At 40.8% G+C, this 18,303-nt stretch overlaps 2 protein-coding genes across 2 annotated transcripts; both read left to right on the top strand.

Annotated features, from left to right (window-relative positions):
- Positions 1–1,800: 1,800 nt before the first annotated feature.
- LOC311492930 (uncharacterized protein) lies at positions 1,801–6,870 on the top strand. Its single transcript, XM_084551381.1, has 6 exons — positions 1,801–2,123; positions 2,677–2,774; positions 2,979–3,154; positions 4,743–4,832; positions 5,153–5,311; positions 5,642–6,870. The coding sequence occupies exons 2-6, from the start codon at positions 2,677–2,679 to the stop codon at positions 6,367–6,369; spliced, it is 1,251 nt and encodes a 416-aa protein (XP_084407507.1). The 5' UTR covers positions 1,801–2,123; the 3' UTR covers positions 6,370–6,870.
- Positions 6,871–7,777: 907 nt separating this feature from the next.
- Positions 7,778–16,406, top strand: LOC311492928 (uncharacterized protein). The gene is made up of 2 exons (XM_084551379.1): positions 7,778–8,515; positions 10,456–16,406. The coding sequence occupies exons 1-2, from the start codon at positions 8,344–8,346 to the stop codon at positions 13,710–13,712; spliced, it is 3,429 nt and encodes a 1,142-aa protein (XP_084407505.1). The 5' UTR covers positions 7,778–8,343; the 3' UTR covers positions 13,713–16,406.
- Positions 16,407–18,303: the final 1,897 nt, after the last annotated feature.

Below are 18,303 nucleotides of genomic sequence, written 5' to 3'. Positions count from 1 at the left end.
ACTGGTAACGTTACACAGCTACCCTTATCAAAGAATACTTGGCTATAAGTGCTGCTGTGAAAACAAATTGGTGTAACATAAAAATTGTTTAATTGTTCAAGATGAAGTCCTACTGGGGTATAGTTTATCGTCACCGCTGAAGGCTACTTAACAATATTCACTAAGTCAAGAGGGCACCGGTGTAGCGTTAAAACTTTGTGGAAGCTTTAAAAAGACAATACGAGTTCTGTGAATCAGGAACAGAAACAGTGGAGGATCTTTTCTGGAACCTGGAGACGCCACTGAGTGTAGGGAGACGCCTGTTTTGATCTACAACAGTAGAAAACTTGGATTTACATTATATAAGACCAGAAATTGGATCCTTTTTTTTCCCTCAACATCTTAATAATAGTTGCCAAATACTTTTTTACACAAATGTAAATTCTTAAAAGCTGTCCCACGTGTCCCTTTCTTTTATTTTTAAAGCAGTCATTAAAGTTGGTTGTATGCAAGAATCACGTCTTTCTGTTCACTCGACCCCAGACAGAAGTATGGAATAGATTATCTCCCTTTTGATTTTGCTATTTTATTTACTTATGTATTTATTTATTTTAATACATATGTATTTTTTTTATTTATTTATGACTGCGTGGCTTTCATTGTGTTCTTGTGTTGCATCGGTTATTATTGTTGCTTTGTTTTTTTAAATTATTATTTTTTCATCATTTATTTTATTATGCCTAATTCACATCGCAATTTACGAATACTCTGCTAAATCCAAATACGCCGATGTGTAAACCTGTAAATTGAACTTGTTGATAAAGTTTAAGGAGAAAAAAAAAATTGCAGTTACATTAAAATGAGTCCGGCGGAAGTAAAACACTAAGCGGGGAACTTAAAGCGATGGTTCTGGTTTTTTTTGTTCCACTCTCCGTCTTTATTTCCCACTGTCAAAACAATGGAAACAATGGAAATTCAGTCTAAAGTTCACAGTTTGAAAACGTTTGTCAACTCGCGACTTTCTGCCGCAGTTGAAGAAATAATCGGAGCTTTTGAAAACACTTTGTCGGTGTACGAGGAAGAGATCGTCCGTCAGCGCAGACTGTTAGATTGCCTCCTGAAGAAGCCCGAGATCAAATTGCAAAGGATCTGTGAGTACGACAGTGTGTTTGCATTGCATTTTAAATCACACAGTCTGCCAAAATAAATGAAATAAAGTAATATATTTGTAAACGTGATACACGTCCTATAAAACGGTCTCCCAATACCTGAACATAATAGCAGCTTCATAAATAGTAGGATTAATGTTATTAAGATTCAATAAAATTAACCGTCAACAGGTTTAGTAATTAATTGTATTTGCGTCTTAATCGGGAATCGTGTGCTATGACCTGGCTAAGCGATTCTTTTAACGGTGTGGGAACGATCGGCAAAAATGCGAGCGTTTTTTCCCCCATTGAAATGAATGGAGAAGGCCGAAAAAATTCAAAAATTCAAAAAAACGTAGGGATTTTTGTTGGCTTTCAGATGGTTTGGTTCTGATTTCTTTTGGGCCTACGGTTTGGACTGCAGGCTCAAGTTCAACCGAGCGGGGAGTGTGCCGACCACTTGTCGATTTTTTTCCCGTATGTGGGTCAATGACGTGACGGCTCAATAGGCATATATTGTCCAACTGCATTTTTTCTTGTTAAAAATATTATTTTATAAATCTGAATTATACCATATATATTTAGTTCCTGTCCTCTAGGTGTAACCACATCATTTTTTCCAAAATCATTAGGCATTTACAATTATTTTGTTACTGAAAGTGTAAAAATATCATGTGGTGCGACCGTCCAGTCATGAATCCAGTTTTGGACATTTATTTAAAATGAATCTAAATCTATTCAAATTTATTTTCTGCCCTATTTGGCATATATTCTAAAGTGTTTTGTAACCTCATGTGAAATTACATTGATCTTGTAATGATATTTCCCTCATGTTACGCAAGTAAACTTTGTCCAAGTATGTCCATTTTATGAAATATCATGTGGTGCGACCATGAAGAAACCACTATTTTGGAGCTTTTATTTTGAAAGCTACCCCAAGACAGGAAGTTCTATGAGATACCACATTTGCAAAGGACCCACAGAAGCAGCTAGCAGGTTTGTAACTCTCTCTCATCTTTTAAAAACAAACGCTTTTTAAATGGCTCGTAGATAGTTTCCCAATCTGGATGTCATGTGGTATGACCTCAAAAAGATGATAAATATTGATTTACTTTCACAAATTCATAATTTGATCATAAATATCATTCTAACCGATTGCGAGAAAATAGCAGGATTTGTTTGGGTGTCCAATGCTATGCCTGTAAATTCTGATTGAAAGTGAAAATATCATGTGGTGCGACCAAATATCATGTGGTGCGACTACTGCAGCTAGCTTTCCATGAGTTGTATACATGATTTAAAGGAAGTTTTTGTGTTTTAATGTCATTTTGATGGTTTATATATGATAAAAGTAGTAAATTGTTATATTATTTTAAAAGATAAAATAGCGCTTTTTCTTCATTTTTTCATGAATTTCAGAGAAAACGCTTTATGTTGAATTCTTGTAGATAATATTGAAAAAAAATAAAGAAAAAGTATTTGGAGCATGTCGTTCTGCCATTATGTCTTCATTTTTAACGTTTTTTTAAAAACAATTCTATTTCATTAGATGCCGCTCTCAAGCAAAGTGAAGACTGCGCGCTACAGGCAGCGTGTGAACTCTGACCCTGCAGCGAGGGCAGCGTATCTTGAAAGGAGAAGAGAAAGGTTTGTTGTAAAAGCTGAAAAAGATTAAAACTATAGATTGAAAAGCAACTTAGACTACATTAAGTTATCTTGGGTGGAGGACATTTAAAATATCATACACATTTTCAGTGAAATATCAATCTGCAGAATCTGAAAAAAGATAAACTGTGTACACTGTAGTTTGACACAATGCTTTGTTTGATGCAATGCAATGATTTGTTTCAGCTACCAGAGAAGAAAGCAGCAGGGAAGGATTCCTTACGTAAAGTCAAGTGAGCTGTCAGACAGAGAGAGGAAGAAGCAGAGAGGGAAATGGAAGGCGGCATCCAGTGCATACAGAGATAGAAAAAAGATGGCAAATGCAGTAACACCTCCATCAATGGAGAACACTGAGGATGATGGTATGGACAGTTTGATGTCTTCAAGTTTGAGGTTTCTGAATTCATCTTGTTCCTTACTGATTTGTGAAATGTTCAGAAAAATATACATGAATGTGCAGTTCACTTCAACACAGTGATTTTAAAAGAATGACAATGACATGTGAAAGTTAATGTCTTAGCAAAAATGAAATGAAATGAAATGGGTTGAAAATAGATATTTGTCTTCAATATTCAAATGAATGAAATCTGTTTTAAATATATTCCATTCAAATTATTGTATCCTGTTCTATTGTTTTTTAAAAGATATAAGATGGTTTCATCATTTGGTGCGACCACCCATCATGTGGCGCGACCATTAATAGGACTATCTGTAGAAAAATGAAAAAGTGATGCCTTCTTTCTGTGGCAGAAAGTTAATCACTGATGGGGTAAGCTGAAGTTAATGGCATTTTATTTATATTTGCATCATTTTTATGCAATTTACAGGAAAAATAAGCGTGCAAACTACATGTAAATAGGTGACCGCGACTTTATAGGAATGAGGATTATATCAGTATGTATGACAATTCTACAGAAATCCGAATAATTAACTTCTAGACATATCATATTACTAAGAACTTGTGAAAAAATGGTAAATATATTGAATAAATATATATATTTTAAGATGATTTTGACAGTCGCACCACATGACATTTTGAAGGGTAATGACCAATTAATTTACGTGAAAAAACACCAAAATATCTTAATTCATTATTTTAACATGTATGCATCTACACATGACATTGTAAAGCTTTGACCAACTGCAATAGAAATTCATATTTATTGTATTTTAAAACTGACCTGTTAAAAAACCTTATCCGTCATTGACCCATGTGGTGATAATCGAGTCCCATTTTTTTTTTCGTCGAAAATCCGTTCGTCATTACTCCATGGGCCTGCATTTCTGTCAAACATACACTGACCATTGCATGTACAGACAAATATGCAAGTTTGACTTGCACCTCCAGCTTTATACGTACATACAATTTTGAAAGTACACAAAACAAACTTTCAAAAGCCAGCCTAACGATTTTTCCCAAACTCGACAACTGTAACTCTGTTCTTTTTGGTATACTCCCGTATCATCACCCGAACTCCATCCATGGTGGACCACATCACCCCTGTTCTTCAGCAGCTCCACTGACTTCCAATAAAATCCCGCACTGAATACAAGATCCTGCTACTTACCTTCAAGACCCTTCACAACCACACTCCATCATATCTATCTGCACTCACGTACTCTCAGATCTTCCTCAGCCACCCAACTTATTGTACCATCTGCCCAGATGTCTACCATGGGTTCAGGAGCATTTAGTCGCACGTTTCAAATCCAGACTCAAAGCACATCTTTTTAAAATAGCTTGCTCCATCTAACCCACTCATTGTTATGTACTTTAATCTGTTTTTATTATTATTATTAGGAGTAATACAATATTACATAAGTACGAAAATAAAATAAATCAGTACAATGGAGATTAAATGTGTAATGGAAGGATAGATGAATTTGCCACATAGAAGTTTAAGGACGTGTAAACCTATAATATGTTTTTGCACATGGTATGATGCACAGCGGAGACGAGCACCAGTGCAGACCAAGATGTCCCGGAGCCTCCCATGATTAAAGAGGAAGAGGACGAGCAGTTTGAACTGGAAACTGAAGGTTTGGTAATTCATTATATGTACGCCTTAATCGGGAATTACGTGCTATGACCTGGCTAAGCGATTTTTCCAACGGTGTGGGATCGATGTCGCTCACAATGTTTTCATTTTCCCCAATAGGACTTGTAGTTTAGAGACTCACGCAGACTGCCATTACATTCTCAGAGCTTTAAAATCCTTCTGCATACAAAACCTGCAGTCATATAATATGTTTTTGCACATGGTAAGAGACACAGAGGGTGAAGTAGCCGGCTGCACAGTGCTGTAATAGTGCCGTGCAGAGGTTGGGTCTTATTAGTATTTCTCTGTGTTTCCCACCAGGTGACCCAGAGAAGGGAATTCTTCTCCGCCTGGACCTGTTTCGCCCGGAGACGAGCACCAGTGTCGACCAAGATGTCCCGGAGCCTCCCATGATTAAAGAGGAAGTGAAGGAGTACAGCACGAGTCAGGAGGATGAGCACTTTAAACTGGAAACTGAAGGTCTGGTTATTCATTATATGTGTAACTTAATCGGGAAACGTGTGCTATGACCCGGCTAAGCAGTTCTTCCAACGGTGTGGGAATGATCGGCAAAAATTGCCATTTTTTTCCCATTGAAATGAACGGAGAAGGCTGAAAAAATTAAAAAATCACCACCCTCACTTTGCTGAGATATCGCTCGGCCATGCTTTGCAGTAGAAAGATGCTTGGAAGTTTGTGTGAGGCGTGGGAAGTCTGGCTTTTTTTTTAACTCTGAAAAAGGCGTTTCGATACCTTTTAGGGTTTTGTCGAGGTTGGGACTTATTAGTATTTCTCTGTCCTTCCCTTCAGGTGCCCCACAGGAGGGAATTCTTCTCCGTCTGGAGCGGTTTTATCCGGAGACGAGCACCAATGTACACCAAGATGTCCCAGAGCCTTCCATGATTAAACAGGAAGAGGACGAGCACTTTGAACTGGAAACTGAAGCTTTGAAGCCGAGTCCTACTCACGAGAAAAGTGAAAGCGGTGAAGAGCAGTTGCAGATTATGGATCTTGATCAGACTGGAAGTGCAGCAGAGGAAGAGCCTCCCTCCAGCTCTCCAGAGCGATTGGTGCCAAGTAAATCTGACAGGAAAACTTTACAAGTCCTTGTGCTACGTCGCGACTACAGTCAGGATGTTGAAACAATCGGGGAGCAGTTCGAGTGCACCGTTTGTGGGGAAGTTTTCAGTGTTTATGCAGACTTGAACCTGCACATGAAAATGCATGCAGACAATAAGCGGTACCAGTGCAAGTTCTGCAAAAAAGAGTTCACCGCGAGTTCATCCGTGTCGAGGCATCATCGAGTGCACACGGGAGAGAAGCCTTATGAATGTGACTTGTGCGGGAAAAGATTTAATATCAACTCGGCACTAAAAATCCACTACAGAATCCACACGGGGGAAAAACCATATAAATGTAAGACTTGCGGCAAAAGCTTCACCACCTCCTCAAATCGCAAACAGCACTCGATTCTGCATACGAAACCTGCACGTCCCCGAATGAAAAGTGTTAGTGAAAGCCGCAGTGAAGAGGTGTAAGTTGTTAACTTAATTTATTCATGTTGGGACATATTGCAGGGGGTATATTGCCTGATATCAAAGTTCAATAAAATTGAAATCTCAAATCTCCACAGCCTGTTACCTTGTTCTACTAGTATTTAGGAAAGAGTAAACTCCTCTGAAATTCATGCTGTAACTTCCATTGACACATAATCATTAAGCATATGCTAATGCTAATGATGTATGACAAATAAGAGTTAAAAAATATAATAGGTGCTGGAGAATGTTGGTCTCAGTCCTGGGGCAACATCTGTTAAAACGTTGGCCAGTAATATGTACCAATCAGGGATAACATTATGACCACCCTCCTAATATTGTGCATCCTGCTGTGGATGGCTGCTGCACATCAAGGAGTGTCATTGCTATGGGGTGGGGGTGCCTGGTCTGGTCTAGGTGGGTGCTACATGTCTAAGTAACATCCACATGAATGCCAGGTCCAAAAGTTTCCCAGCAGAACACAGAATAGTCAAAAAGATGGTCGATGTTATTTACTTCCCCTCTCAGTGGCCTTAATGTTGTGGCTAATCATGTCTATTAAAATAAAAACGTATTTAAAGGAGCAAACCTATTCTAGAAACACACAACCAGATTTATTTCCATCCAGTGTTACATTCATTTTTCACCAAGATCTTGTATTGATGATAGGAGAGTCTGACCACTGCACAAAGCCTTCTCCAGCACATCCCAAAGATTCTCAATGGGGTTAAGGTCTGGACTCTGTGGTGGCCAATCCATGTGTGAAAATGATGTCTCATGCTCCCTGAACCACTCTTTCACAATCTGAGCCCCATGAATCCTGACATTGTCATCTTGGAATATGCCCGTGAACATCAGGGAAGAAAAAATCCATTGATGGAATAACCTGGTCATTCAGTATATTCAGGTAGTCAGCTGACCTCATTCTTTGGGCAACATAATGATGCTGAACCTAGACCTGAGCAACTGCAGCAACCCCAGATCATAGCACTGCCCCCACAGGCTTGTACAGTAGGCACTAGGCATGATGGGTGCATCACTTCATCTGCCTCTCTTCTTACCCTGATGCCCCCATCACTCTGGAACAGGGTAAATCTGGACTCATCAGACCACATGACCTTCTTCCATTGCTCCAGAGTCCAATCTTTATGCTCCCTAGCAAATTGAAGCCTTTTTTTCCCCAGTTAGCCTCACTGATTAGTGGTTTTCTTAAGGCTACACAGCTGTTCAGTCCCAATCCCTTGAGTTCCCTTCACATTGTACGTGTGGAAATGCTCTTACTTTCACTATTAAACATAGCCCTGAGTTCTACTGTTGGTTTTATTCGATTTGATCGCTGATCTTAATCAATCAGGATTTTTTTCCGACCACAATTCCTCCTTGACAACGATGGTTCCCCACTATCCTTCCAGTTTTTAATAATGCGTTGGACAGTTCTTAACCCAATTTTAGTAGTTTCTTCAATCTCCTTAGATGTTTTCTCTGCTTGATGCATGCCAATGATTTGACCCTTCTCAAACAGACTAACATCTTTTCCACGACCACAGGATGTGTCTTTAGACATGGTTGTTTAAGAAATGAGAAGCTACTCATTGCATCAGTTGGGGTTAAATAACTTGTTGCCAGCTGCAAGATAATCACCCATGCAGTAATTATCCAATAGGAGGCTCCTACCTGTTTGCTTAGTTCAGTCCAGGTGGTGACTTCTTTTTTTTTGGCCATGCAGTGTAGCCAAAAAAAAGTTTGGGAACCACTGAGTTAGTGTGTTAGATGTTGTACATACGCCAGACCACTAGGTGGCAGCATAAGCTTCACGTTCTGCGGCGCTGACACTGACTCTGTTTGCTCGTTTGCTCGGGTCTGTCATCAAACGCGGAAGTAAACAGCAGAAGTTCGTGCGCTCGAAGTTGAGCCTCCTCAGCTCAAGAGTTTTACTTTTAATGAAGTTTTAGCGGTCTCCGGTTTTTTAATCCGACAATGTATCCTGTTCAAAGCATGCGCAAGTTTGTCTGCGATCGACTGACGCTGGCTGCTCAGGAAATCCTGGGAGCGTTTGAAAAGAAAGTTCAGGACTACGAGGCAGAAATCGCTCGACAACGCAGGATGCTGGATACGATGTTTACACCCGAGACTAAGTTACAACAGGCAGGTTGGTCACGTCGCCGACTTCTTTATTTATTTAAGCCACTATTTTTGTTCCAGCAGCAGCACAAAGTGTCGCTTCACCCGCATTCATAGTTTTGTCTGGCTGCGGTCAGACCAGTCTGACAGGTGGACGGTCTGGTTTAGACACATGCTGTGGTTATAAATAGCAGAAGTGAAGTTTTCTAGACTTTATAACTATATGAATGCTTATTTAAGCCAATTTTAATAGAATATTTAATGCAATATCACATGCGGAAGTCGCCTCTTGTAATTTAAAGTGCCCTAGCCTTGAGGGGGGGCAATAGTACACAAACTGATCCTAAACCCACCCACCTGACCTCTTAACCTACTGTAGGTATGTTTACAGGTTTAAAGCAAAAAGAAGCTTTTACTTATTTGCTGAGGTGAATTTGATGTATTTGGTATTTCCGTCCTCTGACTTCATCTTAAAAATAGCCACTTATCATCTTAGTCTTATCTCGTGAAAGGATGTAAAGTACACTGTTGGGGCGATTAAAGATTAACCCAGTGCTCTGCAACCCTTTCAGCTCTTCACAGCTTACCACACGGTTCAGTGTTTGAGCTTTATCAAAGTGACGTTTCCTCAGAAGGTTTTAATTATAACGGCGCTTGGAGGTTTCAAAGTAATAAAACGACCCTGTCATTCACAAGCAGCCAACGTTAGAGTGGAAAAGTGAATAAGATTGACCATATTGTGACCATGCAATGTTCTGCTGGGAAACTTTAGGACCCGGTATTCGTGTGGATGTTACTCAGACATGTACCACCCACCTAGACCAGACCATGCACCCCTACTCCTTGATGGGGGTACACAGGCACACACACAAAAATGCTTTAGGAACAACTAAAAAAAAAACATGAAGAACAGCACAAGGTGTTGACCTGGCCTCCAAATTCACTAGATCCCAAACTGATCAAGTATCTGTGGGATGATCCACAGAGGCCCCTCCCCTCAACCCATAGGACCCAAAGGCCCCCCCACTAACAACATTTTGTTCACTCAGACACCACAGGACACCCTCAGAAGGTCCATGTCCATTCTCTGATGACTCAAAACTGTTTTGGATGCGCAAGGGAGACCTTCACAATATTAGGAAGGTGGTCATAATGTTATGCCAGACCAGTGTAGCTCCTGTAGACGATCCACTACATTTATTAACTGCCAGATTTTTGCACATTTCCCATTAAAGTACATGCTGCAGAGATGGTTCAAGGTTAAGTTGCTTACAACGCTTGTTATAAATTATTATCCAGCAGAAGATGTAGTTCACTGCTTCTATGTAAAGGGAATTGTAACATTTATTTTTAGACCTAAATGTCCACCAACACTTAATGTATTTAAACGAGATCATTGCGACAGCACAAATTACTTTTATTTTGTTCTTAAATGTTATTTAAATGACATTTGTGCTGTCTGAAAGTTCATTTCACAATAAAATGGCTTAAAGGACAAATTAAAAATGACAGACCTGCAATGGGACATTGACTTCATTACAGAATAAACCTAAATAATACTATTAAGTCTTAGTATATATTCGAGAAAAATCACATACATTACAGTATGATCAGAATACCAGGGCTCAATAGGGGCTATAACACCTCATTGTCCCTGATATATTAAGTAATACTTACACAGCCATTGCTTAGATTTAAAATGTAAAGGGAAATGCATTCTGTTTAATTTAAATTTGAGATTACTGTAGCTCAGTAACATCCAAGATTTGTTATTTTATTTTAGCGAAAAAGCCTTGGGTATAACGGAAAGTGGCTGTCAATATGTATTTGAATCCTAGTTCTTGGTAAGAGGAACTGCTGTGTTTCCTGTTGGTGTTGCTTATTATAGAATTCCTGGACTGCAGCTGTTAAAAGCTTAAACATGTAGAGCATTTCATCATTGTCCCATTCCTTTGTCCTCTTGTTTAGAGCTGTCACAGACATCTCTCAGTAAGGAGGATGAGGCTCTCCCAAACCGGCAGCAGCACAGTAACGATGAGACCAATTTGACTGAAGCAGATGCTGCAAATATTAAAGATGAGCATGAAGAGATGTGCATCAGCGAGGAACGAGAGCACCGCACACAGCAGCGGGAGACCGACGCCTCCACGTCAACTCCAGCTTGTGACAGAACCGTCTGCAGTGCTCAGCCTCAACCTTTAGGCCTCGACCGAGCTAGTAGTGCAGGGACAGGAGAACCAACTCAGTCCGACACCTCAGATAAAGATGTATTATCTGGATCTGAGAGGGAGAGTTCTGCTGAATCAGCACCCAACAGCGAGCAACAGCTCCTCTCTCAGGAGGAGAGCATCAGTGAGGAAGGAGATCAGCGCACACAGCAGCAGGAGACCGATGCCTCCACGTTAACTCCAGCTTGTGACAGAAGCGTCTGCGATGCTCAGCCTCAGCCTTTAGGCCTGGACCGAGCTGGTAGTGCAGCGATAGAAGATCCAACTCAGTCTGACATCTCGGATAAAGATGTATTATCTGGATCTGAGAAGGAGAGTTCTGCAGTATCGGCACCTAACAGCGAGCAACAGCTCCTCTCTCAGGACTTAAGTGGACCCGAGGGCCAAGACCACTTGATAAGTAACCATGGAAGTGAAACGCTGACTGGAAATGTTGAGTCGACACCAAATAATAAAAGCAATGATGGGAACACATCAGCTGCAAGTACTACTGAGCAAACATTAGATAAAGAGAGCATTGATGAGAACACGGAAGCATCTAGGAGTGCTGAGCCAGCGCCAAACGAGGAAAGTCCTGTTGAAAACACGTCACTATCCATTAGCACTGAGCTAATAATGTTTGAAGAGTGGAACAATGAGATCATATCAGATATACTTGAAGAGCTATCACCAAATACACCATTAAGCACAACTCTTGAGCTAACGGCTTATTCAGAAGAGAATGGTGAGAATGCAGCGTCCCCCAAAACTGCTGAACCGACACAGAATGAGGACTGTAACAATATGCCAACAGAAAGTAGATGCACCAACCTCACTCCAATGGAGAAAAGTTATGATGAGGGCCCAGGATTAAAAGGAAATAGTGAACCAATGCCAAGTGAGATAATCCGTGATGAGAGACCAATTTCATCTGGAAGTGTTGAGACAATAGCACGCGTGGAAAGCAGCGATAAGAACACAACATCAGCCGGAAGTACAGAGCTAACACCAGACGAGAAGGATAACAGGGAGACTGAAATATCAGCTGCAGATACTGAGCCAATACCAAATACTGCATGTCATGATGACACATCGGCTGAAGGTACCGAGTCAAGGACAAGTAAGAGATCGAGCAGAATTCGATCTCTTACTTGTGGTGGGCAAAGCTCTTCAAATGGATTCACTGAGCCAACACAAAAAAAGACTGGTCACAGTGAAAATGCAAGTACTGCACCAACAGCAAATGAAAAATGTACCAAGACAACAGCAGCTGGATCCACCGATGTCACACCAAATGAGAACGGCAAAACGCCAAAAGAGGACGGCAGCAAGGAGACTCCAACGTCAAGTAGAAGTATTGAACGTACAGAGAGGATGAAGGCAAAGGAACGGAGAGATCAGAAGGCAAAAAGGAAACCCAGTGAGGGCAGATCATCTTCAAGTGTCAAACCAAAAGAAACCAAGAAACACAGAGGTGAGAAAAGAACGTCTTCTAGAAACAAGGAGCAAACCCAAAATAAGAACGGTAACGGTGAGAGTACATTATCAGCCAGAAGTACTGAACCAACACCAAACAGAAAATGTACAACAACAACAACAACAACGTGGATCACAACAGATGCCGAGTACACCAACTTCACACCGAATGAGAACTCTGATAATGACAGGCCACCATTAGAAGCAAGCAGTGAGCCATCACCGAATTTGAAAAGCTATGATGATAAGAGCACGTCAGCCGGAAGTGCAGAGCTGCTGCGAGATGAGAACGGCGACAAGGAGGCTGCAACATCCAGTAGAAGTACTGAACTTACACCAAAAAAGAAGCATTCTGACGAGAAGACATCGGATAGAAGTACAGATCGGAAAGCAAAGAGGAAAAGCCGCGAGGGGAAAGAAAGATCAAGTACTAAAGCAACACAAAGTAAGAAGCGCACTAGTGGGAAAACAACTTCTGAGCCAACACAAACAAACGGCGAGAACACAGAATTGACTAAAAGCACTGAAACAACACCAAGTGAGAAAAATAGTGATGGAGACTCAGCATCAACCACAACGAAACCTGACGGTGAAAATACAATATCTGCAAAAGATAAGGACGCAACACCATCACTTAAGAGAAAAAATGGTGGAAGTGCAACACCCTCAAATGAAAGTGCTGACCCAATACAAAAGAAGAGACATAAGGATGAGAAAACCTCATCAAGCAGAGGTACCAAGGAAAAACAAAGTGAGAAACGTCACAGAAGGAGCACATCATCAAGAAAGAGCTCAGCATCTAAAAAGAAAGATGGGAACACATCAAGCGGTAGCATCGACGATGACGAAAACCCCTACAAGTGTGACCGGTGCGGTAAAGTGATGTCAAATTTCAAAAACTACAAATTCCACATGAAATCCCACACCGTCGAAAAGACGTTCAAATGTGAAACTTGCGGTAAAATGTTCAGGGAGAGCTGGGATTTAAATAAACATCTAGTAATTCACTCTGCGGAGAAGCCTTTCAAATGCGAGGTCTGCGGAAACGGATTCACCCGGCGGTACAACCTCGACCTCCACATCAGGGTTCACACGGGGGAGAAGCCGTACATATGCAGCACCTGCGGGAAAAGCTTCACCGCTTGTGTCAATATGAGAAAGCATATGAGAATCCACACCGGTGAGAAGCCGTACACCTGCAGCGACTGCGGGAAAGAGTTTGCAGACTCTTCCTCTTTCAAAAATCACCGGCGAGTGCACACGGGGGAAAGGCCCTTTAAGTGTAACTACTGCAAGAATAAATTTGCCACCAGGACGACTTTGAAGAGGCACATCAGAACGCACACGGGTGAAAAGCCGTATAAGTGCACCGTGTGTGATAAAATGTTTGGTCACAGGACTGACCTGAAAGGACACATGAGGCTACATACCGGAGAGAAACCTTACAAATGCACTACTTGTGGGGAACAGTTTTCCACCTGGATAAAACTCAACAAACATAAACGTATCCACTCAAGTGATGCACAAAACTCCACTTTGTAACATATCTGCATTTGATACAGTTGGAATAAAATAAATACATGCCGTTTTATCAGACTTCCAACAGCCCACTTTGGACTTAAAGGGTGTTGAGGCAGCTTTTAAAAGCACAAAGGGCAGCTTTGGTTTGCTGCTTTTAGCAAGAAGATAGAAATCAATCCAGGAAAGTTGGTGTGAGTAAAAGATCTATGAGGTTTCATGTCAAGTATTGTGACAATCATTTTTATTGACAATCGAGATTTTATTGACACTGTAGATTCACAACTTTCGTCTGAGAAGTCGACAATGAATGTAAGAATGTTTTTTGACGAATGTACCAAAAATCTTGGAATACTGGACCTTAGATTGAAATTGAGCACCTTTATACGTGACCGACAAAGTCCCACAAAGTTTTGTGCTGGATCGTTAAATACCCAGAAATGTTCGCCTTAATTTAACATGTCTTTGCTCTCTGAGATTGTATGATTAAATGGGATGATATTGATTGTACAAGAAGAATGATGAAAAGTAACGGTGCCACTTTGTTGTAGTTTGGTGTCTTAAGCCATTTCTGAAAAAGACATTCCTATTGATATTTCAACTCGACGTCAAACGGTCAGATTCAGAAGCTCAACCCCCGGGATTAATGGATTTGGACTGCCAAGGCACCAACACTAAGAAGAGAGGGCGAATAATGACTCAGAAAGTGATATAACTTGCATTAGCTTGGTAGACGGTTAGCAAACTGTTGCTGCAATTGCTGCTCAAAAGCTAACGTGCAGAGAAGTCCAGATAGCGAAACGGCAATGGCTTATTTCACCAGTAATGCTTTGACTCCTTTTCAAAAAAGTGTTTTTGATCCGTTTTTCTTAGGGATTTTCAAAAATTGCTGCGTTGTTGTTTGCAAGATCACAACATCCTGTTTCGGCGATAAATTTTTGGACTTTTATCGCTGAAACAACACGTGCAAGCAACAACCGCAGCAATTTTCGGCAAAAAAATGCCCGAAAGTGCATTTTCCGTTTTCGGACAAAATTTTTTGGTGCATCCCTAATTTTTCCAGTCGTGTATTTACGTACATGTGCCTTTAATGAATGTTATACGTTTTAATAAATTATATATGTGCCTTAGATCCTGTTTGGGTAGAAGAGACCACTGATGTGTAGAAAATATGCTTCTGTGTACAATTCCATTCCTTCAATACACTTAAAATTTTTTATATTGGATTTGAAGATGTATACGTTTTATATATATTTTTTTTATTGGGACTTTATGTGATGGTAAAACGAGTTTTGAGCAAGTTAGATTTTTTTTTTTTCCTCATAAACGTGGATCACAAGAGAGCTAAGCTGAAAGTTTTACTAAATATTGTCATTTTAGCCTTTGGCGACGCTATCCCCGAAGCCAAGTCACAGTAACTAGGAGCCACATACTGTATGTTAACAGCCAGTGCACTAATGTGTTAATGAACAATACTGCAAAGAGGACATCCTGTTCATCTGACATTGGCACATGTTATGAATTCATCTCAAAAAGCACTCAGGTAGATCCATGCTTTTAATAAATGGGACCCCTCATTTTCTTTCAGAAACAGTTCCCTTTCACTCTGTTCTGATGTATATTATCTGCATTTGAAAGCATAACGTCACTGTATTTCCTGTGAATTTGAACTTGTCTTACAGTCTGTACACTGAACTCCAGTTAATCTGTATCGCTGAATTTGAGATTCGCAATCGATATCAAAATGTCTTCCTACGCGCAAATAAAGGGTGTTTTGACATTAGCTTCCTTATCTTTACAAATACCACATCACAGTATAATGTAAAACTTGGTTGCATCACATGAAGCGTCTACTCAATGCACATACTGTGTGATTTAAAAGCCATTCATGTTTTATAAATGTCAGTAGCCCACCTATTAGTCATTATCATCACAGAAAACAGACTTGGAGTGTAGTCTAGACAGGGTTCAGAAATCGCATGACACACCTTATAGTCTTAACTTTAGTTCTGCTTTCTGTTGTGATGCAGAAGCGGGCAGCAGCTGTAAGGAAGTGGCAGTTTACATCCAGTCGTTAATAACTGCAAAGCTCGACAAGCACCTGTTTCTGAAGCAGTTTATACGGTACAGGCATTTCTAAGTGTCTGATAGTCACAAGGAGAAATGAAACCATGCAAAGGGCACGCCGCTTCTCAATCACATCCTTGAGATCCATATAGAAGATATGTTTTTGTATTGCAGTGACACTAGCCCCTTACAAGAGGAAGCAGTAGTCTAATTTGGGTTGTAGAAACAATGCCCTTCTAATCTTCTAAATTTAGAGAGGCAGTCACACACATTCTGACGTTGAGAATCAGACAGTGGCCCTCGGCTCTCCTCGCTGACACCAGCACCAGTGTAGAAAATAACGAAGGTCTCTGGGGCGAAAACCATGGCAACATTGCGCAATTCAGAGAGCACATCAGTTGCTGAACCCAGAACAAACCAAGCTGACAGCTTTGAAAAAGTCTCCCAACGCTGCAGCAGAGTTGAGTCACTCATGGTCCCATTCCGCCATCATGTGGTCATTTATACAATTTACATCCTTTCATTTTTATGCTGAACAACGGTTTGTAATTTGAGGCTGCCGTTGCATCATTGCATCATTGCATCATCTTCGTATAAAACTGCTAAATGTTAGCACACAAATGGTCAAATATAAGCTAAAATACAGTCTCAGCTTGTGTGTTTCTTTTGTTTTTTCATCTCATTCGAATGCCTAAGGTAGCGAAAACAAGCTAGTTTCACTTTAAACATACTTCTGGGGGGTGCACTGCAACTGCTGGCTATATTTATACGTTTTCCGTAGTTATATTAAAATTAAGGGCCGACACAGTGGTGTGGTGGTTAGCACTGATGCCTCACAGCAAGAAGGTAGTGGGTTTGAAAACAGCGACCGACTGGGGCCTTTCTGTGTGGAGTTTGCATGTTCTCTCTGGGTACTCCGGCATCCTCCCGCCGTCCAGTGGTTAATTGGTAATTCTAGATTGACCGTAGGTGCGAGTGTGAATGGTTGTCTGTCTATCTGTGTTAGACCTGCGACAGACTGTACTCCACCTCTCGCCCAATGACAGCCGGGATAGGCTCCAGCCCCTTGCGGCCCTCCAGAAGACCAGCAGTGACAGAAAATCAATGAATATTAAAAATCCAGGCTTCTGCTCCTGAATTAAAAATCAAACAAACATATATTTTATAGTTTTTTTTATGTGGAATCCCAAGACGTTGCAGTGAAAGATCATTACTACAGTCCAGTTTAGGGATGCACCGAAAAATTTCGGCCGAAAATGGCCCAGAAGTGCATTTTCGTTTTTTTGGGTGATCAAACTGTCGCTGCAGTTGCTGCTCAAAAGCTAACGTGCAGAGAACTCACCATTAATGCTTTGACTCCTTTTCAAAAAAGTGTTTTTGATCTATTTTTCTTAGGGTTGCACTGAAAAATTTCAGACGAAAAACCGAAAATGCACTTTTGGGCCATTTTCAGCCGAAAATTGCGGTTGTTGCTTGCATCACCACAACATCCTGTTTCGGCCGTGTTGTTTAGGCGAAAATTGTTCGGACTTTTATTGCCGAGACAGCACGTGCAAGCAACAACCGCAGCAATTTTGGCCGAAAATGGCCCAAAAGTGCGTTTTCGGCGTAAAATTTTTGGTGCATCCCTAGCTCAGTTCCAAATCTTTCCAATAGCAAGTCTATAGATTTTAGCCCTTACCCTTGATCTAACCATAACCATCTCAACTAACTGCCTAATCGTCTGTGAAGGTTCTCAGTCATCCAGGTCATGGTATATCCAACAAAGGTTCAAAAAGGCAAGTCAAGTCCAGTTGCCTTTTTGAACCTTTGTTGAACCTTTTTGAACCTTTGTTGGTTAACTGCCTAATCCTAACCCTTACTGTAACCTCTATCCTAAAACCTTAACCCGTTTTTACCATCAAAAAGTTGTGGGGTCCAAACAAAATGTCTCCACAATGTAAGTGTTTCATGAGAAAATTGCCCACCATAACTTAATAAATAGCCCTGGATCACAAGAGACCTAAGCTGGAAGTTTGACAGATTCAATAAATAGTTGTTGGCGACACTGTTCCCCAGGCCAAGTCTTGGTAACTACCACATATGTAAACAGCCATAATCTGAGTATATAGACACACAAAGAGGACATCCTGTTCATCTGATGGGACTCTGGAACATGTTCTGAGTTTATCTCTCACAGCATTAATATTTCATGAAAAACTGCCCCCCTCCCCCCCCCAACTTAATAAACGCAAAACCACACACACAAACTCTCTCCAATCTCTTCATCGTTCCTTCTCTCCTGTTATACATACAGTCACACAATCAAAGTTTTTACTCCGTGCAAAATATTATTTTAGTGCAGAGGCTGCCGTCAGATAGTGCATGTATTAGGCCGTGGCCGCATATACAAACTGATAAAAACGGATTAGAATGGAAGACACGCAGCCAAAACTGCCCATTTGTCCGCCTGTGGGACCACCTACCGTCCTCTTCGTACTGTACATTTATCAGTCTGATTTGTGGCGGCTAATCAGTGGGTCGAGGTTCCAGAGCTGCGGTGGCTCCA

Source organism: Chelon labrosus (assembly GCF_963514085.1).
Source record: "Chelon labrosus genome assembly, chromosome: 9".
Lineage (NCBI taxonomy): Eukaryota > Metazoa > Chordata > Actinopteri > Mugiliformes > Mugilidae > Chelon > Chelon labrosus.
This window is presented reverse-complemented; position numbering and strand designations above follow the sequence as displayed.